The sequence below is a fragment of the Sebastes umbrosus genome, chromosome 13 (assembly GCF_015220745.1).
Source record: "Sebastes umbrosus isolate fSebUmb1 chromosome 13, fSebUmb1.pri, whole genome shotgun sequence".
NCBI classification, from domain to species: Eukaryota; Metazoa; Chordata; class Actinopteri; order Perciformes; family Sebastidae; genus Sebastes; species Sebastes umbrosus.
Genome location: NC_051281.1, coordinates 24421619 through 24447024, shown reverse-complemented (window position 1 = coordinate 24447024; position 25406 = coordinate 24421619). Strand labels below are relative to the sequence as shown.

At 41.9% G+C, this 25406-nt stretch overlaps 1 protein-coding gene across 4 annotated transcripts in view; it reads right to left on the bottom strand.

Moving 5' to 3' along the window:
• The window catches only part of LOC119500190 (inactive dipeptidyl peptidase 10-like), a 235965-nt gene that overhangs the window by 130309 nt on the left and 80250 nt on the right, over positions 1 to 25406 (bottom strand). The window contains exon 1 of one of the 4 annotated variants that reach the window (XM_037789795.1): positions 10962 to 11452. The exons of the other annotated variants lie outside the window; for them this stretch is intronic. Within the exon in view, the coding sequence (XP_037645723.1) occupies positions 10962 to 11018 (57 nt within the window). The 5' untranslated portion in view covers positions 11019 to 11452. Of the gene's footprint in view, positions 1 to 10961; positions 11453 to 25406 lie in introns of those variants that run through there. 4 annotated transcript variants of the gene reach the window in all.

The following is a 25406-nucleotide window of genomic DNA, read 5'->3' as shown; positions in this document are numbered from 1 at the left end:
GAAATGGAGTATAATATTAATAAGTATGTTTTCTTTAGTGTATAATCACCTGAAAATAATAATCATGTTTTCGTTAGCTTAGGATGAGCTGTTTATATCTACATAGGGAGTGGCTCCTCTTCACGGAGCCGGCCGCCATGTTTCTACAGTAGCCCAGAACGTACAAACCAAACCTAAACCTAACTTTTCCTTCTTGAGCCGAAGTCGATAATGTTGCTCACTCCCGTCGCCGCTCTCTCTCTCTTGCTTCACCACTCATTTCCCACGAACACACACACTCTACGCCCTGGCTCTAGATAGGGCACCATAGTTTTGCTACACACTTGGCACATGGGAGAAGCTTCAGTTGGTTGCAATCTGCAACCTCACTGCTGGATACCGCCAGATCCTACAAACTGCTCCTTTGAGCAAGTGTGATTTGTTAACTTGAAGCCTGCAGTGCAGACATACTGAGGGGGGAATTCACAAAAGCAGTGTGCAGATTTATGGCCACTAAACCTGCACAAATACACCCGGAAAGGGTGTTTTTTAATAAAAAAAATTGAAGTTTTTTAAGTATAAATTTTAAGAAAATGGACCCCTCTCGGTGATCTGTGCTATTTGCACGTATTTAAATGAGGTAATATGCAGACATTTGGCACAAAATTGAACCCCTTTCTATGCAAATGAGCCTCATTGCAAAAACAGTCCAATTCACAAAGATGAGCGCTAATAGCCACACATAGTTACAGTGAAGTTTTTAGCGACTTCAGAGAGTTGGTGGTAACGGAAGCTCATTGAGGGGTATTCGCTCAAACTCATCTATTTTGGGATGCCGTCACTGCATCGCAGTGACAGAATGCAATGGCAGTTGTGTCATGGAAAATAAATGAATCAAGCTCCCCTACATGTCATTTTTGAAAATTGGCTACATGAGGAAAAAAAAACAACGAAAAAAAATGAATGAAAAATAAGGTAATTAACTAAACAAACACAGTATCTCTCCCCTCTACCTGGGCTTACATTTGTTTCCTTTCCCCTTCTCTTAATTGCCTTCAGGAGGTTTGGATGGAAGCAGCACTCTGGCCAGCCCCTCCTGACAAGACCTCTGGCTCAGACTGACTCTCATTCCAACCACCACATTGGCCTCAGGCACATTTATAATTTTCCACATGGATAATTGCAATCAGGGCTGCACGGTTGGCACTGTTGCCTCACAGCAAGAGGGGCGCAGTTTCGAATCCGGCTTGGGGCCCTTCTTTGTGGAGATGCATGTTCTCCCCGTGTCAGCGTGGGTTCTCTCCAGGTTCACCCGGTTTCCTCCCAAAGTCCAAAGACATGCAGGTTAGGTTAACTGTTGACTCTAAATTGCCCATAGGTATGAATGAGAGTGTGAATGTGAGCGTGAATAGTTGTCTGTCTCTATGTGTCAGCCCTGTGATAGTCAGGCAACCTGTACCAGGTGTGCCCCGCTTTCGCCCAGTGTCGGCTGGGATCGGCTCCAGCCCCCCCGCGACCCCGAACGGGATAAGTGGTTACGGATAATGAATGAATGAATGAATGAATGATAATTGCAATCAGATGCAAGAAAGGGACAATTGCACTCAGCTGCAAAACGTTATGGGTGTGTTTGCGCTGTGATATCATTCGGGCAATATCTTTTGTAAATCTGACGTAGAGATGGAGCAGATGGCGGTTGCAAGTGATGCACAATTCATGGTGCTATCAATCCACTCTTTGTGAATTCACCCCTGAGACTGGATTTTTTTGTTCAGTGGAGTAGGAGAATATTAGCATATTCATAAATTCTGGATTTTTCAGTGGTAGAAAAGGAGTACTGCAAATGATTTTTCTGTGTTGTTTAATGTAACTAGTAGGGCTGTCAACATGATAATAACATGTTGGTGCAAATTTGTTTTAATGCCACTAATGACTAAAAACCTGAGTTAAGTTATGTAACAAACGTACTTTGAACCCAAACCATAATCTTTTTCTTGAACCTGACCGAGTACTTTTGTTTTGATTCACAACGTTAACCTTGTGTTTAAAAATTAGGGGCAGTCAATCGATTAAAATATTTAATTCTAAATAATCGCATGACTGTCCATAGTAAATCATGATTAATCACAAATGAATCCCACATTTTTATCTGTCCCTTAAAGGGAGATTTGTCAAGTATTTAATACTCTTATCAACATGGGAGAGGGCAAATATATGAATGTATATATTTATTAGTGGAAAATCAATTAAAGCTGCAGTGGGAGGAATAGAAGTACCAAGAAATACCAAGCACCGCCCACCAGCCGGAGAACAGCCAATAACACTCAATAGGAATACTCTCTGTCTGAAATGACCTGTGACTGGTCAAAGTCTCTCGTCACAGGATGGATTAAAGCCTGAAAGCAGAGCCATGAGGAGGAGCAGAACTCTCTCAGAACACTTGAAATACAATATGCTGAAAGGTTACTATGGAATTTTGATGCCTACTTTAACAACACAAAACAATGAAAAATGTTGTCCAGAAACCCTCACAGTTATTGCATTCTGCATAAAAATGTGCTCAAATCATAACATGGAAAACTCAAGCCCAACAGGCAGTAACAGCTGTCAGTGTGTCAGTGTGCTGACTTGACAATGACTTGCCCCAAACTGCATGTGATTATCATAAAGTGGGCATGTCTGTACAGGGGAGACTCATGGGTACCCATAGAACCCATTTTCATTCACATATCTTGAGGTCAGAGGTCAAGGGACTCCTTTGAAAATGGTTATGACAGGTTTTGCCAATGGATTCCTCCATTTTTTTGTTTCATATGATGCCAGTATATTCACTCTAGCTTTAAAACTGAGCCTGTTAACCTAAAAATCGCAAATTGCGTTAATACGTTAAAGAAACTAGTGGCGTTAAAACGAATTTGCGTTAATGCGTTATTATCGTGTTAACTTTGACAGCCCTATTAAAAACGCAACTGTTTCACAACATACGGGTAGGTGGAGTTGGCCCAGCTTGCCCCGTCTGAAGGATTACAATGGTAGTGATAACACCTGATAATGGCCATTTAATGGGCCGATAACATTCGAAACGCATGGTATGATTCAAACACATCTTCACCTTAACACCTCTTTTTGTCCTCCCCATCATCCTCTTCCTCCTGTTCCTTTGTTTTTGATCCTTTTTTTTATAGCTTCCTCCCTTCCCCACTGTTCTTCTCTTTACCTTTTCTACTCTGTATTTCTTTCTCTTACTTCTCCTTTACTTGATTCTCCTCTCTTCTTCCCCCTCCTTCCTTTGCTCATCCCTTTCTCTCTCTGAGGCCACTGTGAAGCAGCAGCAGCAGTGTCCTAGACGTTTTCTCCATTAGTGTGAATTACAGTTTCCCGGGCCAGAGGATCACAGCGTGTGAAAGCGCTCCTCTTACTCACAATAAGGTAGGCATCCATTTCTCCTAACACTTGGCTTTTGTCCTAAGCACAGACAACAACAGCTCCATTAACAAAGCGCAGGAGGACACTCTGTCTGACCAGGTGGTAAGTCTATCCACCCCACTGACTGCATGGAGCCTGGGCCGGCCACGGGGTCACGCAGAGAGGTCAGCCTCTCACTCAGCTTGTATTATGTCTGCGGTTACAGGAGGCAGCGACACAGCTTGAGACCAGCCAATGTCAAACGAGTCAGTTTGTTCTCGGGTTTTTCTTTCAGTGAAACTAAAGAGGGATTGGCCACACTGTATAGTTGCACTGCCAAGAGTACTCCAGCGCTCAGAGGTGCCTTATGTATGTACTCTCTTTAAGTATATCAAGAGAAACAGGGAAAGTTCACATCCAGGATGAATTGGTGAATAAGTCTGGGCTTTGGTGTTACAGCAGCAATATTTCTACACCTGTTTATAAGGCTTTTTATCACTATCAGGGTTTACTATAAAAAAAAAATCATCCATTCATTTTCTGTAATCACTTTAACTTGTGCACCTGGACAGGTCGCCAGTCTCAGGTTCAGGTGACTTTATTTGTACCCGTAGGTAGATTTGTTTTGCAGCAAAAATAGGGGATGACATCCATATTGACAATAAGGTAGAGCACAGACAAGAGACAGACGTACCAAAAACATGACAAAGAGTACTCAAAGGCTTACTGGGATCAGGACCCAGCAAAAAGAAGACCACAAGAACAATATAAAGAAAAAAAACACTGAAATATCAGGACAAAAACGACACAATAAATGAGAAAAGGGATAAACTTTCCATAAATATGTGCAAAAGCCATAAATATGTGCAATAGCTGCTATATAGGACTTATTTAAAGTCCTATCGCAGGGCTGACACATATAGAGAGAAAATCATTTAGACAGGAAATTTAGACTTTCCAATCTGGCTCATCTTTGGACTGTGGGAGGAAAACTGACAACCCAGCAGAACATGTGAACACACATAGGCTCCAACCGATGAATTCAAACCCAGAATCTTGGGTTCTGTGAGCCGACAGCTCTAACCACTGATGCTATTAGTCCTAATGAATTGCAAACATTTGAGTCATTCATTTGCCAATCGATGTATCTGTTCATGAGCCGACATATCGATACTTCTGGTTAGGGCTTTTGCAATAATTCAATATGAGGATGTATTGTCTTTCATTGGAATCATATCGTGATGATATCATATATCGAGATATCATCATACACGACTACGTTGTCTAAATTGATAATAACGAGCACATACTAACTGAAATATCTCAGAAAAATCAGAATACATAAGAATTCTGCAGATGGGAATACCCCGGAGTAGTTAAATCAAACTATTGTCTTAATCTGACTACTCTGTATTTGTGTGCTTGCATGTAAACATAATCAGTGTATAGCTGGAAATACGTATTCATTTTTTTTCTCTATAATTTCCCTTTAAACTGTTAACTTCCTAATTAAATGAGAAAATACTCAGTACTTTTGTACTGCTCTTTACTTTTTTTCAAGTATAAAATACATACAGGAGTATACAACAATATGCTGGTTATTTCATATAAACTATTAATTGAATTACCAGAAAACATGCTATATCGTGATATATACAGTATTAATATGGAGATATGAAATGACCTATATGGTGATAGAAGATTTTGGCCTCATGGCCCAGCCGTTGCTCTGGTCCTTCTCAGCTGCTGTGCTAAATTGTAAACCCCTTCCAACATATTGTTAAGGCAATCCAAGCCATCAATGCAGCATAGGGGTTTTCACCAATTTTGGTTTTATATCAGAAAGCAATCCAAAATCATAAGCAAGATCATTGATTATTGTATCCCTCTACGCCTACACATATTAGTGTGTGTCTGAGGCAAAATACAGCTGCACTCAAGAAATGTATCAGCCGCCTCCCTCGTGGTTAAAACTATAAACCAGCACAAAAATCACAATAACCAACATAAGCCAACAGGTTCTGAACAGACACATTACATTACAAACACTAACAAAAGTAACATTTGCATTTTGGGACATAAAAAAGCAAACTTAAACTACTCAGTCCAGCACTCGGGACTAGGCAGACATGATAGGAAATGTGGACCGTCCCTGCACTTCCTGAATGTCTATGTCATTGTACACTGCAGGAATTAGCCTGGCAGCTAGCGGACTTTAGTTGGTTAGTAAGTTAGTTTCCTTACTCATCATAGTTTTTTTTGGTTTAACATTAAGTCACTGCATCCCCCGACAGAACAACACCACGGTTGAATTTCAGCCTACATGCACGTTTTTTCAGCTCAACATTGTTGAATCAGAGCAGCTGATAGTAGCAACAGGACTGCTCTGCTGAGTGTCATCTCTCAGCTCTGCACACACAAGCCCCACCTCCACCCTCAGTGACACCCTTGGGTGACGCACAGCGATCAGAGGAGAGAGGAAAAGAAGAGAAGAGAGAAACAAGTGTGACAATAAATGACAACAGAACCGTATTTTTGTATATTACAACACAAATGTAATGCACTGCAGAAAGATTTCTGTTGTATTTTTGTAATGATTATGTACTGAGGTGGTTCACACAGATACTGACATTGATAAGATCAAGCTTTTTATATTGTAGACTGTTGTAGTCTAATTTTTTAAACACTTTCTAAATAAAAAGGGAGCTCAGTTTTCTTTTTAAAGAATGTATTTTGAATTTTTGGTTGTCAGGGCATAAAACCGATGAACTGTTGATCTGTTGATCTGTCGATCTTTACGAATCAAGACTCCATAGTCTAAGAATGACATGTTTAAATCGAAAATCAAATCGAATCACGACCTTAAAATTGAAGGTCAAATTAAATTGTGGATTTGGAGAATCGTGACACCCCTAATGCAGCAGAACCAGAAATATTTTATTCCTTGCATTCTTCTTCCTTGTCAAAACCTGGCACCTACAATACCAACAATGCAACTCAACCGCCAACAGTGTGGTCTTCATGCAACTTTTCCACATATGCAGTAGCACTGCCCAACACCTGCAAACAATTGTTAGAATTCTGGCCTCTTGTCACCAAGGTTATGAGGCTGTTGTAAGACCATAGTGCTCCCAGTTTCAATGGCTGTTTGTGTGTCATTTAACGCCACGTCGTTACCGTGAAAAAGTCGTGGTTAGGTTTAGGCAACAAAACCACTTAGTTAGGTTTAGGAAAAACATCATGGTTGGGCTTAAAATAATACATAAACTAAGTATGTAAGCAACGTAACATAAGTACGGAAAACACGTCACAAACGCTACTAACATATCTTCAAAATAACTCAACAACACTTTGGGACATGAACACCGGCCTCCTGGTTGAAAGTCTGTGTTTGTTGGACTCATCCACCGTAAGCTGTCTTTCTCACTTTTTATTCTACGTCACTACATTGCCATTTGGTGACCGGGCTGAAATTCTACATAATTATGTATATAATCATAAATCTTGAGAGCAAACATGAAACATTTCTTAATTTTCAAATAGCCCTAGTTATCCTAAAAAAGAAAATTGCTATATCCACATTTGAAGCTCCTGTAATAAGGGATGTTGAGAGTCAGATAAATGCAAGGATCACAAATATGCAGTCTTTGGCCTGGGACTGTAAGGGTTAATTGTCAACCAGACATTTCTTTTCACAAATTTGAATTTTGCATATTTTCATTGTTTCTTGCTTTGATGTTGAGGTGGACTTTTTTTTTCTATTCCATCTCAATGCAGTGCTCACATGCCATATACAACTTGAAAGAGTGAAAACAAAAATCCATCTTGTATTTTTCTGGTAGCCCCAGCTGCTGTGAACACCAGTGCTGGTGCAAAACAAAGATTAAGTTGGCCATTGTGGTTTTTATAACTAGACAAAAATACTAGAAATCTTGGAGCTGCAGAGTTATGGATCTGTGCCTTCCAGTTCCATCAATGTTATTTGTTTGACAAGATATTCACGTTTTCTTGCTACAAACACACAAAAAGGCTTACAACAACATTGGACTTAACCGTAGCTTAAGAATGCACACTAGAAAAAGAGAATTACTATTCCTCCACCATGCAGAAACTAAAACAGCTCAGTGCTTAGTTTTCTCCTCCACCTATTATTTAAAGATCCCTCAGTGTTTTCCTCTTTTGTAATGCCCTCAGCATCGGCATGCAACTTTGATGAACAGTAACTCTGTTAAGAGCCTGCCAAAGAGGCTATGTATACAGACTGTGGGTTGACACTGCCTGGGACAGTAATAGCTTTGGCTCTGCGAAGGCACTACTCTCACCCCCGGTGCTTGCAAACGTAAAGCACGCCTGCTGCACAAAACTTACGCAATGACTTCAAAGGACTGCCCAACATAGACTGATTAAACATTTACTGAGGCTTTTAGAGTATGTACAGTTTGTGTGCGGCCATTTTTAGTCACAAATACCTCAATCACCTGACTCTGTCATCTTTAAATATTTACATTTTCATCATTTTTGTAATTGACTCCTTAAAGGACCAGTGTGCAGCATTTTGGAGGATCTATTGGCAGGAATGGTTGTGTTTTCGTTACCTTAGAATGAGCCGTTGATATCTACATAGACGGGTTTCTGTGCAACGTCATGACAGAGAAGTGCGCAACTAGGGGGCAGAGAGCACGCCATGTCTAGCTCTAAAGCAGAGATGACAAGGAGTTGTTGTGCAGTAAACTGCTCCAACCACAGAAAAATGTTGGATTGAATATGTTTAATATTCCGAGGGGATCACATGCTTTTGCTAAAAACAGAAGGAGATTATGGATCCAGGCCTGGTGGGCAAAGGCATTCTAGTTTACGGTGACCAGACGTCCCTGTTTGTCCGGGATTGTCCCGGTTTCAAGCTGGGTGTCCCAAGTTCAGACAAATATCTGTAAAACACTAAAATGTCTCGGTTTTCAACATTCACTACAAAAATTGTCCCGGTTTTCACAACAGTTGAAATAATAAAAATTGTTAGGCTACTGTTTAATACTTTATTCAGCGCTTACATAGACTTTTATCATGTTTTGAATAAAAAAAATAAACAATGCACCACACGTCTGAATCCAACACTGATTTGTCTGTGTGCTAATGTGCTAATATGCTGAGCGCTGAAATAATTGTCCCCAATCCTAATGAGCCTATGGTGTGTGCATAAGCGCATGCATGAACGTGTGGTAGGTTACGCTTAAGGGTCCCGGTTTGGGGGTTTGAAAATATGCTCACCCTATGCTAGTCACTCAGCGCTAGCAAAGCAGTGGGTGGTCATGGCGAGCTGTCATGCTCCACAGATCAATAAAAATGAACTACAAGTGGCCCAGGAAGCTAACGTTAGCTAACGATTTGTTTAAATTAGAATCAGACATATCTGCAATAGTGTAGAGTATTGACTTTTGGCGTTGGCCACCGTAGTTCTCCAACACGCTTGGCACACAGTATATACAACCTCACCCCTAGATGCCGCCAAATCCTACATACTGCACCTTTAAATTAAAATGTTCATGATTTTAGTAATTGGCTCTTTAAAAGAAATGTACCAAAACTCTAAAGGGCAACATTTTCTAAAGCAATGTCTTCTTGATTTGTCCTACAGTTGTTTTGCACTCAACATTAGATTATTGAATCCGTTTAAACACGAGAAAAAAAAGAGCATTCACAAAAGTATCGAAACACTGATGAGGTCTGCAACAAAAGCAGGCTTCATTAACAGCACCTCGCAGCTGCTAACATATACAGTACCATCACTAATTAAGTCAGTGAACACTGCTCACACATAAAATCAACAACATGACTTTTAAACGGCCCGAGGGCCACTGAGTAGTATCCACTGAGCTAGAGAGTAGTGAAAGCTGTGAGCTATCCTATTTCAACCACATCTCATGAGGCCTTCTAATATTCCAGGCACAGAAACTCAATTATGAGGCCGAGGTTTTGATTTCTTCGAATAATAGGACTACAGGGCAGAATTCAATTAAGAACACCCAGAATATATTTGGCACTCTCTCAGAGGGAGCCCCGCAGTGAAAGACGGGACATTTGCAGCACTCATAGAATTAGTTATAGGTCTAATAGAAACGCGCATTGACTGGTTGCAGTAACACTGAGAATATTTGGAGAAGGTATATCAATAATTGATGGTGATGGTGATAGAGGCTCAGCGGTTTGGCGTAAAACACAAGCACATGATTGTCAATTTGCACACACCAGCTCTGGCAAAGACTCATATTTCACTCCCCCTTTAAAGCTGCAGCAGGTAGAATTGGAAGAATTATGATTAAAACAAGTTATTTTTATATAATGGTCACTATATCCTGACAGTAGTACATGAGACAGGTAATCTGAAAAAAAGCATGTGCCTCTGTGTCCTCCGGTACTCCTAATTGCATCTGCAAGATTTCACAGACCGGAGGAAAACAACTAATCAGAGCTGACCTAGAGTCTGCCATCCAGCTTCCGTCTATGAGAGCCAGCTGTCAATCACTCGCGAAATCCGATCAAACTGTCAAACTAGGCAGTGCTGATCAAATATGAATCAATATTCTGTTAATGTAATGATTACTACATTTGAGATCTGTCGAGGAAATACCAAGCACCGCCAGGTAGCAGGAACACAGCCAATAGGAACGCTCTCTCTCTGCAATGACCTGTGATTGGCCAAAGTCTTCCGTCACAGGCTAGATGTTTTAAAGCCTGAAAACAGAGCTATGATGAGGTGCAGAAGTCTAGTTTTCTCTCAGAACACTTGAATTACAATATGCTGAAAGGTTATTATGGAATTTTTGCCCAATGATGCCAAAAAACATTCTGCCTACTGAAGCTTTAAATCCTTAAAAAAGCATTGCAGTCAGTGCGCAACGCCACCTGTGTAAAGGTGCCTATACAACAGGGACATTTAACCCCTGTAGTCTAATGGGAGCGTTTGAAGGTGCCCACATCAGGAAGTCACAGTGAGGGCATCTGGGAGAGAAAATAGTGCGCATATAGTGCCTTTTCTTCCCCCTATTTCAAAGTGATTTTTCCACGACTGTTCTCTTTCAAGGTGTCGTGGGCAGCTGACGGGGAGGCAGCGGCTGAATTACAATGCGCCCTCCATGCGCAGTCTTCCTCACCCTCTTCACTGACGGTGCATGTGCCCACGGCGTTCAGCATTTCTGTGCCTCAGTCTTCTGTGACAGCTGACAATGAGCTCCACGCACAGCTGACGAGGGCTCGATTGTCTCAATATTGGGCACGTGCAGCCCCCCAACTTGAATCAGCCTCTTTCTCTCTCTCTCTCACTAACAGCCAACATCCTTCCTCATCGTGTGTACAGAAAACTGATGAAGACAAAACAGCCGAGCAACTAATTTTTTTTCCCACTCCATGCAATGTGGCCAGAACTGCCTGTCAGAGCAAATCAGATGAAGCTACATGTTGGTAGATGGACTGACCTTGCAGAGCAGGCTATAGAGTTTAATAGGCCAATGTATAGGCTACATGGATAAAGTGGAATAAACCTACAAAAAAACCGAGTCCAAAGAAAAAGCCAACATGCCCACCTCATCCTGCGGCTGCTGATTCTGCCTCTGGTTTGGCTGCTCCTTGGTAGCTGTCATTGTAAACTCCTCGTATGATTAAACTTGGGTTGAATCCTTAAAAGAAAAACGGCCAGATTTCCGTGAAAAAAAAAAAAAAAAAGTCAGAAGAGAGGAGAAGGATGCGGCGGCGGGCAAAAAAAGCGCTGTCCGTCTTGTCAACTGCGGAATCTTAAACAGGAGTGTGGGAGCAAAAAGGGGGGACGGATCCGTCACGATTGAGTATATATCTGCTGAGGTCTTGCAACGAGCGTCTGACGAGAAACCCAACGCAGCCCGTGCGTTCACATCAGCCCCGGCGGCGGCGGCGGCGGGAAAAAGGGAGGAGAGTTTCGGACACGCTCGTTACCGAACCGAGAGAGCCGAATGATTCGTCCTCACATGTCACCACCACCACCACTGCCACTTCTCTGGCACGTCTGGGTGAGGAAGTGCTGTGGGCTCTCTCTTTCTCTCCCCCTGTCTCAGTGATGCTGGTGTTTTTGGAGGAGGGGGGGGGGGGGGATATAGCACAGAGAGGAAGAGGAGGAGGAGGAGGAGGAGGAAGAGGAGGATGGAGGAGGAGGAAGAGGAGGATGGAGGAGGAGGAGGGTTGTTGAAGTGGTCTTGTGATGGTTTCCCGGGAGGGTGGGGGTATAGCGTTTGCTTGATGAGTGCAGTATGAACTGTTTGCCTGTAGATCATGTCCTTGCAGACTGTTTTCCTGACACGGTTTGACAGCTTTGTTAATCTGCTGAAATCCCCGCATCCTGCCCAGACTCCTAGTATGGAGTCTGGAGTCTGGAGCCTGGAGCTGGGCAGCACTGGGAGCTGTCCACGGTGCTGAAAGCCTGCATCCTGCCCAATCCCCTAGTATTGAGTCTGGAGTCTGGAGCCTGGAGCCGGGCAGCACTAGGAGCTGTCCACGGTGCTGAAAGCCTGCATCCTGCCCAGTCCCCTAGTATTGAGTCTGGAGCCTGGAGCCGGGACCCGGGCAGCAGGAGCTGTCCACGGTGCTGAAAACCCATATCCTGGCCAGTCCCCGAGTCTAGAGCCTGGAGCCGGGACCCGGGCAGCAGGAGCTGTCCATGGTGCTCAAGGCCCGCATCATGCCCAGACCCCGAGCCTGGAGCCGGGCACTAGGAGCTGTCCACGGTGCTGAAAGCCTGCATCCTGCCCAATCCCCTAGTATTGAGTCTGGAGTCTGGAGCCTGGAGCCGGGCAGCACTAGGAGCTGTCCACGGTGCTGAAAGCCTGCATCCTGCCCAGTCCCCTAGTATTGAGTCTGGAGCCTGGAGCCGGGACCCGGGCAGCAGGAGCTGTCCACGGTGCTGAAAACCCATATCCTGGCCAGTCCCCGAGTCTAGAGCCTGGAGCCGGGACCCGGGCAGCAGGAGCTGTCCATGGTGCTCAAGGCCCGCATCATGCCCAGACCCCGAGCCTGGAGCCGGGCACTAGGAGCTGTCCACGGTGCTGAAAGCCTGCATCCTGCCCAATCCCCTAGTATTGAGTCTGGAGTCTGGAGCCTGGAGCCGGGCAGCACTAGGAGCTGTCCACGGTGCTGAAAGCCTGCATCCTGCCCAGTCCCCTAGTATTGAGTCTGGAGCCTGGAGCCGGGACCCGGGCAGCAGGAGCTGTCCACGGTGCTGAAAACCCATATCCTGGCCAGTCCCCGAGTCTAGAGCCTGGAGCCGGGACCCGGGCAGCAGGAGCTGTCCATGGTGCTCAAGGCCCGCATCATGCCCAGACCTCGAGCCTGGAGCCGGGCACTAGGAGCTGTCCACGGTGCTGAAAGCCTGCATCCTGCCCAATCCCCTAGTATTGAGTCTGGAGCCTGGAGCCGGGACCCGGGCAGCAGGAGCTGTCCATGGTGTTCAAGGCCCGCATCATGCCCAGACCCCGAGCCTGGAGCCGGGCAGCAGGAGCTGTCCATGGTGCTGAAAAGCCCACATGCAGTCTCATCTCTTGCGTAGGCGCACAGACACACCACGCCACCTCTGCTTTTTTAACCATGAACTAAACACCAGATCTCAGTCAGACGGCTGCTTTCTAGCTGTTGGTTTTCTGTTGTACAGGAGCTTTTTTACTTGGCCTTAAGCAGAGGAGCTTAAACGGTCAATAAAAAAGAGATTCACCACAGCTCGCCGTGGGTTGTTAAATACGCGCGGGCCAAAGATGCAATTGCATCGGCCTTTGGAGTACTTAGCAGTGCAAATGACACATGTGAACCCGACGCTATATCAAACCTACCGGCGGGCTTAATAGAAGAGCAGTCAGAGACTCAACTTCTTGATGCTGTTGAAGCCACATTTGTCAACAAAACAGAAGTCTCATATCTTTTTAATGTCTCTGCCAGACAGGGATCAATATCTTCTTCTATCTGCATTTGACTTTTGACTCTGAATCACGAAGCTTATTAGGGGATTGTGAGGTGAAATAACTGCTCACGCGCTCTGACTGTTGCCATACACGACGACGCACCAGTGGTGGAAAGATTATAAGTAGCTACGTTTGCTCATGTACTGTACTTAAAGAGAACATACCATGAAAAACTCACTTTTTCAGTGTGCACATCAACAATCAGATGTTGCTCCCCTTCCTATGTCACATGCAGGCTCATTAGAATATACCACCCACAACTTGAGAACTACCTTTGCAAAGGTGCTCCATATTTTTCTCACAAGCCAATCAGACCAGACTTGGCTTTTTCTTAAAGACACAGGCACTAAAACAGAGCTTCTCAGACAGAGGGTGAACACAGGTATATTCAGAAGAGACATGATGAGAAAAATATTGTGTTTTTTTAACATTAAAGCATGTAAACATGTTCTAGTAGAAACACAAAATGCAAGTATGAACCTGGAAATGAGCAGTGAAGTAGGCAAGATTGGAGCAAATATGATTAAAAAGTTATTTAAAAATGTTGAGGTATTTGTAATTGACTTGAGTATTCCAGTATTTTTATGCTACTTCATACTTCCAATCAATCAAATACTGGACTTCCATTCACCAGGTGGCCAAAGACAAGACTCCAAATGAATGATAATGTTGCTCCATCACTGCTGGATGTCTTAATAACAGATTATTCACCATATCAACTTAATGTTGTTTTCACAACTTGTTTCCGCTGCCCCCACTGAGACACACTATCATCACAGTACCATGTGGCCTATCATACATACAATACAAATTGAATTGCATAATGCATCAAACTTATTGTTGTTATACCAACAGCAAATTATGCAATATGTGCACTCTGCAAAGGCAATGAAAGCGCCACTCACTGACAGTTCTTTTTTTCCCCCCCTGAATTACTAATTAGTTATTTATTATTTATTTTTTGTTTTCTAAAAGGTGTTTTAGGAGTTGTTACACCGCCATCTACAATTTTCTTTTGTGCGTTGGATTGTGAGAAAATCAACAGCACACTCAAAAATCAAGGCTGTTTTAGCCTGCATACAAATTGTTTTGAGTGTCTTTATTTTGGCACTTTTCCAGTATGAGCACAACACAAAACCGGCTTGGAATTATTATGTTACATGGGTTTGGTACACAGTTTTGTACAATTACACTGATTCAAAACTCTGCTTAAACAATGATGAAGAAAACAGTGCATCACATCCCAGTCATACTAACTGCTGCTCTCAGTGGAAGCTCCCATTCCTCCAGGGACACTCCTCCTGATCCTCTTTAAGCATTCTTCTCAGACCTGAAGCAAATTGCTGTTTGAAATCAGCTCCATGTTACTGATTACACTTCAGCCTATATAACAAATTCCAAAAACTCATAACTGATAAACTGTACAGTTGTAGAGATGAGATCACAGTAAACAGCAGTGGGGTAGAATATAGCAGTGTTGAAAAACTTGCCCGCTTGTATTATAATAAAGGCACAAATCGATCTGTGTGCTCCATTTTGTAGACAAGGGTGATCAATCCCACTTTGAGAAGTAAGTCGGTCCAAGTCGGCCTACGGGCACCGCTCAGCGCTGCTATTGCAGCTGTATTGTTATGAGAAGCAGGCCCCATCATTAAGTTAGCACAGCTACACTTCTCAAACAGAAATACATGTTCTGAGAGGATTTTGTTCCCCCTGTGCTCCGATATAATGGCTCTGATATGGAGTTTATGGTGTATAAGTGTACATAAATATCTTGTACTGTTTGACCCTCTGAGACCCGCAGGACCGCAGGCGACCCCGACCGACTTTACTGTATTTCAAAGGTCATAGTAGGTTCAGCTTTAGAGCTAGAGTGAATATACAGTACCAACTATGTCATACTAGCATGTTTATTTCGGATTTATGACAAGACCAACTTGACACACAGTGCTGAGCTGCATCTGAAATTGATCTTCAGTTTCCCAGCTTTCAGATGATATACACCACGTCTATGTGACATCTACTGTTGACCTGCTACCTCCCCCTAATGGGTTTACATTGGAGTTAGTTGAAAGCCCGGTGCATCTCATACAGACGCTGAAGGGTGCCTTATATATCGGTATCAGACGCTGAGGTGTGAGACAAAGCGTCAGTGTCTGACACCCTGGGAATGAGAACAAGCTGGTCGTCTAGATTCACCATAACTTCAATCTAATTCTGCTGATTCTGAAAATTCTGCACTTTTTATCGCTGATATTTATTAGTAATCTTTTATCTCACTTGTACCTTATTTATTCCTTGTTAGCATGTGTGAAGTCTTTTATGCACCATTTGAGGTTGACGAAACTGCAATTTTGCTATGCCTGCATAATGATAATAAAGGTCTTCTTGATCTTGATCTAATGCAGTAGTAGTAGATATCGTGCTTTAGTGGTGCAGATCCCCTACCAAATTTGCAATCGATCATTGATCACCAAAAGCCAACTGGCACGAACCGAACCTTGGACTTTTTAACCCAGCCTTGATGTCGATAACCATTTCAGAGGACATTTGCTTTTCAGAAAGCAGAACTTAGATCCACTCCACTACTTTCCACAACACAGTGACAATGCAGAATAAATCCCCTATCAAATATTTCAAGGAATTGGGAGAAATGCCAGCAAAAGACCTTCATATTGGCACTGAGGGCAGACGAAACATCTCTCTTGCCCCAAAACACTGACGCTCAAATATTGACATCTTGTGTTTGACCTGCTGTACCTTCAGAATGTCAAAGACGTGAAATTATTATAAAGCAAACATACGGTGTAACAAATGTGCAAGCAGCATGCAGTGGTCGTTCTTGAAGGTCAAAAAAAGTGTTGAATTGTAGGTGAAAAGAAGAAAAAAAATCATTTTCATTCTTTGTGGGTGTGTTGAGTGCATTAGCAGAGCTCACATTAGCATAAATTCCTCTTAACCTTTGCTTGTGTGCACCACTTTCTGAGAGAGACTAATGGTGTTTGCCTATTAGGAAGAAGGAGTGTTACACACATTGGATCTGCTCGGATGATGAATACATCTGATAACCTTTCGTGGATTATTTCATCGAGAGGTAAAGGTTGTATCTACACTGGTCAGCCTACACAAGCACCTTCAAATTTGTGGGTCTATCTGCCTATGCATGCTGATATGACTGTTTTAAGTTTCAGTGTTCATAAGGTCACACAAAACACAGCCTGCTTCCACTCATCATGACACTACAGTATGTCAGTGTGCATCATGTTGCTAGTTGTGGCTGCTATATAGTGTATTTGATTTTGAGGAACTGTACTGTTTCTACAAGCAGACCAGTGACCACACCCAGCAAATCTTCAGCAAACCTGAAACTTGCAGCCACAGAGGGTAGTAAACACAGATTTTTAGCCTGGTGTTAAGTTACTCTTTCATATTCTTCACCATGATCACTGTGTTCTTTAATTCAAACAGCTACCCTTTCACATATCTATCTGATATTGCTCTAAGCTAATTGATTTCTGACATGTCATCATTAGGTAGTTAATATGACTGTAGTGAGTACTATGAATCAAAAGCCGCTAGAGGCTAAGTCTTAACTGTGACTCGTTCAAAGAAATCCATACGTCCAGATGTGTTTATGCTGTTTATTAAATGAAAAGAATTTCAAGCAATAACTGAAATAACTAAAGTAGGTGATGGCCAACAGAAAAAATCAGAGCCTAGTCCTCTTTGTCCAAAACCAGCCGTCCAACTGAGCAGATAAATAAAGTGAAAACCACACACACGTGCCAATTACTGGAAATGACAGTAACAAAAAAGAATGTGTGCAGCCTAGACAAATAATAATAAACAACACAGGCTAAATACACATTTTGGCTCCTACAATGACATAGATTGAATGCTGCATTTTCACCCCTTTCAACCCACTCACATCTTTCTCTACTCTTATTGCTAGAAGACTTATACTAATTAGATGGAAAGATATAAATCCGCCGACATTTCGTACGTGGAATACATTATTACTGAACTTATTCTTGTGGCAAATATGCCGCAGGGGGCGATGCGGCTCTGTTTCTCGCAATTACTCGACTAGTTATAATGTCTAAACATCTTTAGATAGACAATCTCAAATAAAATGGACTGATATCTCCCCTATTGTTTTCAGTTTATTTGTTTTTATTTAACTATAAACTATGTCATTATGTTAGTTATAGCTATAAAGCCACACCATTCCTCCCAGGATAAGCCTAATCGTTTCTTCCCCAGCAACAACAACAATCATTTAAAAATGTACATTAAAAACATTGAAACTTCACTAATGAATATTTCATATTTACAGTAATTTCTCAAAGGCACTTCCGTAAATATAGCATATATTTGAAATAAATTATAATGAAAATTATTTCACTTATAATCTATGTATATTTATTATTGGAAATCAATTAACAACACAAAACAATGACAAATATTGTCCAGAAACCCTCACAGGTACTGCATTTAGCATAAAAAAATATGCTCATATCATAACATGGCAAACTGCAGCCCAACAAGCAACAACAGCTGTCAGTGTGTCAGTGTGCTGACTTGACTATGACTTGCCCCAAACTGCATGTGATTATCATAAAGTGGGCATGTCTGTAAAGGGGAGACTCGTGGGTACCCATAGAACCCATTTTCATTCACATATCTTGAGGTCAGAGGTCAACGGACTCCTTTGAAAATGGCCATGACAGTTTTTCCTCGCCAGAAATTAGCGTAAGTTTGGAGTGTTATTTAGCCTCCTTCGCGACGAGCTATAGTATGACATGGTTGGTACCAATGAATTCCTTAGGTTTTTTAGTTTCAGATGATACCAGTATCCTCACTCTAAACCCACTACAAATGACAAGTTGTGTTAATGCGTTAAGGAAATTAGTGGCATTAAAACAAATTTGTGTTAACACCTTATTATCGCGTTAACTTTGACAGCCCTAATACTACCCAGTAAGTATTTTACTGATACCCTATCTACACTAAGTAATCCTTCACAACCTTCACAATGTACACAAGAATACAAAACAGCAGAAAAAAGACAAACTTAGGAGAAAAAAATACCTATTTTCTATTCATAGCATACGACATGAAAGGGAGTTGGAACAATCTGTATTTCAGGTGATTTCCCGATTGATGACTCACTGCACATTCACAGCTGGATCCATGTCTACTCATACTGCAGAGTTACAGCCACAGTGATTGCAGTAGGATTGCTGCAGGATCTGTTATTCCTCTCCGCTTCCCATCAAGCCCTCGCTCTTTTCGAGACGTGCTCGTTCTGCAGCTTGTTTAAGGTCTGCTGAGGATCTTTGAGTGAATAGCGCTCTTGGTGTCCTGCTTCAAACACAACCCATGCATGGCGCTGGGCGAATAAAGGCTGTGGCATTAAATTTAAGCAGGCTGGGTTGAATTGCTGCCTCTAGATCAAAGACAGTGCTTTAAAAGATATAGGTTTGCAGCTTTGCTTTGGTGCATTTGATGTTTTCTTTTCAAAAAATTGTCAAGAAAGAATCTCCATCGTTTTTTGTTAATAGGTGAACATGCTATACACCTCTGCCTGCGCAGTGACTCTATATGAGAGCATGGTATTATATAATTGCTAAGGTGAGCTGTGAATTATAAGGTAGAGAGAATGTGTAGTTGCATGGGTGAAATACTTCACTTTAAACACAGTAGTGGAGTGCCAAAGAAGGAGTGTGTGGGGGTGGAGAGATGGAGAGCAGGAGAGAGGGATGGTGGGAGAGAGGTAGGGAGACAGAGAGTGAGAGTGAGAGAGCCCTAGAGAGGTGTTTTGCTGAGGTGTCTGCTGTTGATAAAGTATTTATGACCCTGGGGCAATTTAGTGCAGACATTCAGGAGCTCCACACCACCGGGCCGCCCATGAAAGTTTCATGACCGAACTTCATGTGGCTTAGCCGGAGCAACTCCACATTCAGCACATCACATTATTACAGCAACTGCTCGCATTTCTGGCTGGGAGCCGTATTATCACCCTGGACTCCTAATAAATAGCAAAGTCAAACTCCTCCTTGGTTGGCAGTCTGATTCTTCTTTCCAGCTCTGTCTCCTTAAAATTACGTTCCCATTCAAAGGAAACTGCATTGTGAATTATGTTTTGAGGTAAATGTTATTTTGTCGTGGATTACGTTTGTTTTTGACGTATCACAAATACGTTTCTAATGACAGATGGATGGGTTAAAGCTTCAGTAGGCAACGAGTTTTTGGCATCATTGGGCAAACATTCCATAATAACCTTTCAGCATATTGTAATTAAAGTATTCTGAGAGATAATTAGACTTCTGCACCTCCTCATGGCTCTGTTTTCAGGCTTTAAAAAATCTAGTGGGCAGAGTGCGGTATTTCCTCAGCAGATCTCAACATGGCTGCCGGGTCACAAACGTTCTCATTTTACAGCTAAAAAAGTACACTACAAGATGTTTCTGAAAACATTTGAGGCGAGAAATAGGCATTATAGTAACATAATATAGATTCATATTTAATCAGCGCAGCCTATAGTTTGACCATTTGGTCGGAGTTGAAAGTGATTTAAAGCTGGTTTTCATAGACGGCAGCTGGACGGCAGACTCGAGATCAGCTCTGATTGGTTGTTGTCTGTGAAATCTTGCAGATGCCATTAAGAGCACTGTAGGGCACAGAGGCACATGCTTTTTTTCAGTAAATAGTGTATTAATAGTAAAGTGCTATTTTGGAGGGATTATTGATTATTTTTATCGATTCTCAAGTGGTAAAAAAATTGTTAAGTTTAGCACCAAATCTGTGGAACAAATGTTATCAACCCAAAACTTGTTGCAACAACTAATGATACATAATAAATCATGGGAATGTACATTATAAACTTATACCATAATGGTCTGCGCACTAATACATTTAAACAATTTATTTGAATTGATTAATTCATATATTAATTATTTTTTGTTTCTTATTAATGACTATAACATCTTGACACAAAGTGCTGACCTGCATCTCAAATTCATCTACTATTGACTATTTATCTACCCCTCAACATCCCCTGTCCTCCACCCATACCTTTCTAAAAAAGAGGGTGGAATGGCAAACCATGATTTTTCCGCTAACCCTAACCAAATAGTTTGGTTGCATTTTTTGTTTTGTTTCAATTTACAAAGTTAACCACGTTTAAAACTGCGACCGTAATCCGACAGAAAATCTGTTTCCCTCGAAACATAATTGAGAATGCAGTTTAGTTGTATGGGAACATCATTTTGTAGGAGACAGGGTTTGTTCTTTCAGTCATTTCTCTTGATGCAAAGCAAAATCACAAACACCAAAGTCATTCAAAAATCTCATTACGTGTGATTTGGCCCTTTCTCTTATCTCTTGAGAGCTTTAATGCTGATCGAAGGGTTTGAGTTCTGACTTCACAAGCAGAGTGAAGCCATATTTGCTGATAAATCTGGACGATGTTTATAGAGAGGAATGGGTTTTGCTCTCCCTCTATGAGCCAAACTGCACACACTTGCTGATTTATTTCTTTGATCGCTCTCCTCTTTAATTAAAGGCCAAATGATTGCAGGGATTTGAAAGCTACCTTACACTGACAATTATTACAAAAAGTAAATCAGGCTATTTCAGATAGAAACTAAGATTTTGCAGCTGTTTCAAGCAACATAGTGATTTATCTATTACTTGGTCTGTTTGGCACAACCAGACAGAGACCGAACTCTGTTTTGAAGTCTATCCGTAAAGCAGGATTTTTTTTTTACAGTTAGTATTTGCATATCAGCACCAATTTGAGGATCCCAGTGCCGTGAATACTGACATGAAAATGGTCGATTTGCTGCACAATTTAAGTTTTTCAAACGATCTGCCTGGGGTGCGTAAACATCAGACACGCCACATGACCAGAAGCCCCTTTCATCATGATAGAGAGTGAGCTAAGTGAGATAATTCTGCACAATATTTCACAATCAAAATCACTTCAAGTAAAACGCTGCTCAATGGGGGAAACAGCACATTTAAAGTCTGGGTAAAACTAAATTAAATATGTATTCTGAGTAAGTAAATCCACAGACAAATGTGTTATTAAACACCCAGCCAAATTTGAATGATTAAATCACCAAGTATATAAAATTAGGTTTCAAAATCGTGAAAAATAAGCTGTATTCTCTGCTCTGAAACGCTGGGAGCCTGTCTGCTGAAGGCTCTGAAACTGAAACCATACCCGATCATGATACAGTAACAGTGTTTACAACACATCTTGTTGGCCATCTCACTGCTGCATGCTACTTTTGCAGAATATTAATGCACATGGTCTATGGGTAGAGAATGCTCACCAGAGACTTCTGCTGGCTAACTTCCAGTAAGACCTATACTAACTTGAATGGGGATAAAATAATTCAATCGTTTGGCTCTTCTAGACTTTCCAAATGTTATCAGCCTGAATTGATCAAATGCTGATGATATTATAATAATATAATATAATGTTGACACGTGACATGTGACGCATGTGTCAATTTCCACTCCAGTCTTTTCAAAATAAAACTACTTAGTAAGATTTAGGGAAACATCGATTTGGTTAGGCTTAGGCAACAAAACTATTTAGTTTTTATTTAGGTTTAAATAACACTGGAAGTGTCTTGACTCACCTATAAAGTACAGAAGTTATGGGACAAATAAATCAACACTGTCTTCTGGTTTCACACCGGGACACTAACACCGGTCTCCTTGGCGAAAGTCTTGTGTTTTTGGAACCACCCATCCACCCCGACCTCCTCCCTACACGGCCTTTGCTGCTCTTTATACTTCCCAGTTCACAATTATGTGGATTATACACAAATTGATTTCGTGCTGACCATCACGAAAAAACAGGGAATTTTGTGTCTATGTACACAAATCATATAGAATAAATTTGTGACTATTTCACAAACTGCCGTGAGACTGTGTTACAGCGACAGGCACACAGAGAGGGCTGGTGGGAGACAGACAGAGCTGGATGGCCAGTAAAAACATGGATTTTTTGATGGCCCACTGGGAGTGTACACCACTGCTAGAAAACTGTAAGTGTTCTAACTGGCAATTGAGTGGGAGAGCCACTGATGCTAGGTGCTCTAGTTTTTATATAGTCGGGGAGGGGTTATGCTATGGATGGCTCCAGTGTGTCATTGAGCCATGAGTTCAGGCCCGCCCAAAAAATCCTAACGAAGAAAAACAACTCCACATTCAGTACTACATGGTTCACAGCCTTTTGACATGTTTTCAGCAATTGTTTTCTAACATGCATTATGTGTTTAGAACCAGATCTCTGATTTGATTTTACCCAGACTTTAACCTTTACAATTTTAAAAGAAAATGCAATTCATGCTTATTTAGAGCCAAATGAAATGGAGAAACAGAATGAGCTAAAAATAACAAGTAATAACTTTGATTGTCTAATATGTGTTCCTATCTTTGACTGCGCATCAAAGTAATAAGTGTAATTGTATCATTAGACAGGATAAATGTGTGTTGGAGTGATCGGGGGCCAAATGCCACCATAATGAGCTGCACCAAGCTTAAAAGCTTTACAAGGAAACGTGACGTGCTCCATCCAGCAAACAAGAATTCATTAATTCAATGTTATGCAGCAGTGTTTGGATTACAGAGCAGCAAGGCGCCCTGCTGTTGACATTGCAACGTCATTCATTTTGCAGTCAATGTAATTCATTTATTACTCTTGTGTTATCCCGCCGTGCTTGTTGATATCATCGAGGAGTGTGTCAGACGAGCTGAATGAAATCCTAATGAGGGCGCCGCCCAGAGTGAGAGGAAGGCGACGCCAGCTCAGACTGTCAGATGCAGTTCCGGTAGACGCCTGTGCACATACAGGTTTTCTACAGGTGACAGACAAAACTTTCACTACTGAATCTTGACAAGTTAGAATATTGTTTGTGTAGAGAAATCTGTGGGTAACCAACAGCAGAATTCTTCCCAATTTATATTGTAATTTTTTTGTACGGATGGTGTATCATTACAGTACACACAGCTGATTAGATTGTTGTTAGGCTATTAAATATGTGTTATCAGTCGCTAAAAGCCCCATAGATGTGGGTCAATTGGGGCCTATTACACCCACTAGTAGGTTTTATCATCTATTCACATGTTAGATCACTGAAAGAAGGTATTAATGAACACAACAGGGACGTCTAGCGACCGTGGTAATTATGACAGGTGCAGAAGTGGAAGTCAGGCGCTGTAGTATAGACAGTGTGAAACTCCATAAGGGGGGAAATCGTAGATGATGGATGGGCATCTCTGCCTGTCAATCTACCGCTCCATTTTACCCTGACTCGAAAACAAGACCCAGAGATACTTAAACTCTCTCGCTTGGGGCAGTGACTCACTCCCAACCTGGAGGGAGCAATCCACCATTTTCCAGCAGAGAACCATGGCCTCAGACTTGGAGGTACTGACTCTCATCCTGACCGCTTCACACTCGGCTGCAACACATTCTAACGTGTTGTAAAACTAAATGAAACGTCACGTTTTGCACACAAACAAAAAGGCTTCTTTAGGTTTAGGCAACAAAACTACAACTTCTTTAGGTAGAGGCAAAAAAAACCTGCAAACCACCCCAGTGCTTGCTGAAGGTCGCGGCCAACAGAACCACATCATCTGCAAAGAGCAGAGACGCAATTCTGAGGTCCCAGAACCGTACACTCAAGTCAAAAAAAGAATTTCGGACACTGATTATCCTTATTGTTAAATGTATTAATTGAACAATCTAAACGCATAGACCAGCAATGAGTCGACACACAAAACAAGAAGTCAAAACAAAGATTATGCAATGATGTTTACAGTGTACATTTCTCTATTTGCCCTTTTTCTTCCCAACCTCTTCCACTATAAACAAACTCACTTTGGAATATAAGCAAAAACACGAAGACTTGCCTCTGCCCAGCACATAATGAAGACAAATTATGCATGTATGCAGCTAGAGGAGACACAAAGCATTATTCAAAATCAATACAGCCTCTGGGTCTTTGCACGGGGAGGGGGGTGACGGGAGGCTACGGCCCACCCTCTCTGATCAAAGGCAGGGCTGAAGCTCTCAGTGTTTCTCACTTCTCAAAAGCTTGTTTCTGCATTCTGTGCATCGTGGATCAACAGAGGCAGGCAGAGTTTGGCTACAGAGTGAAGGGCTCTGAAAGCCCTCAGGCATTCTCTGACATTGGGTGCAGCGTTTCATCCACGCCGTATAAAACCCAAGACAGCATGCACTGGGTAAAGTCATCCTAATCACTGACACGAGTTATGCACAACATGTGGATGTTTCATTATATACATTTTGACGGGCTCCGAGGTAATGAGGTATCACCAGGTTCATTTTAATGTCATAGCATGATAGGATCTCTCTGGATCTTAACATTGATGGTGAGGGTTTTTTGAAAACAGAAAATCAATGGAAATTTCTGACTTAGTACATACTGTCTATGGAAACAAAGTCTAAATGTATCAAACTAGATGAATATTTCAGAGGCAAACAATAACTGTAACAAATTGAGTTGCAGCCTCAGGAACTACATGAACAGCATGGACTGCAAAAACATATTCCTAAATGTGTTATATCTTAACTTTTTGCACTTTGCAAGTCTAACTAACTTCCAGATAAGTCCACAAGGGCTCTGGGCTATCCCACTGTGAAATTGGCATCTGTTTGATGACTCCCCCCGGGCTCTTTAAAGCAAGGCCCAGACTGGCCATCAGGAGCACCGGCAGAATCCTGATTCTGCTGATTGGCCGGGAGTCTCAGACCAGTGTTAAAACTGAATTGAGAGAAGGAATGAGAGAAAGAGAAAAGGAGGAACTCAGATGGAGCACATTAAAAGAAAAGTGCAGCTAAATGCTGCAAAATTACAGCTAGTGTTTAAAACAAAAAGAAAAAAGCAAGCCTTAATATCACAACCCGTTACCAGTTCATTCTATGTTTTCAAGAGCAAATAAATGGCATCAACACTTCAATCATGCTGTCTGTAGGAAAGCAGGTGATGTGATGTCCAGTCAGAA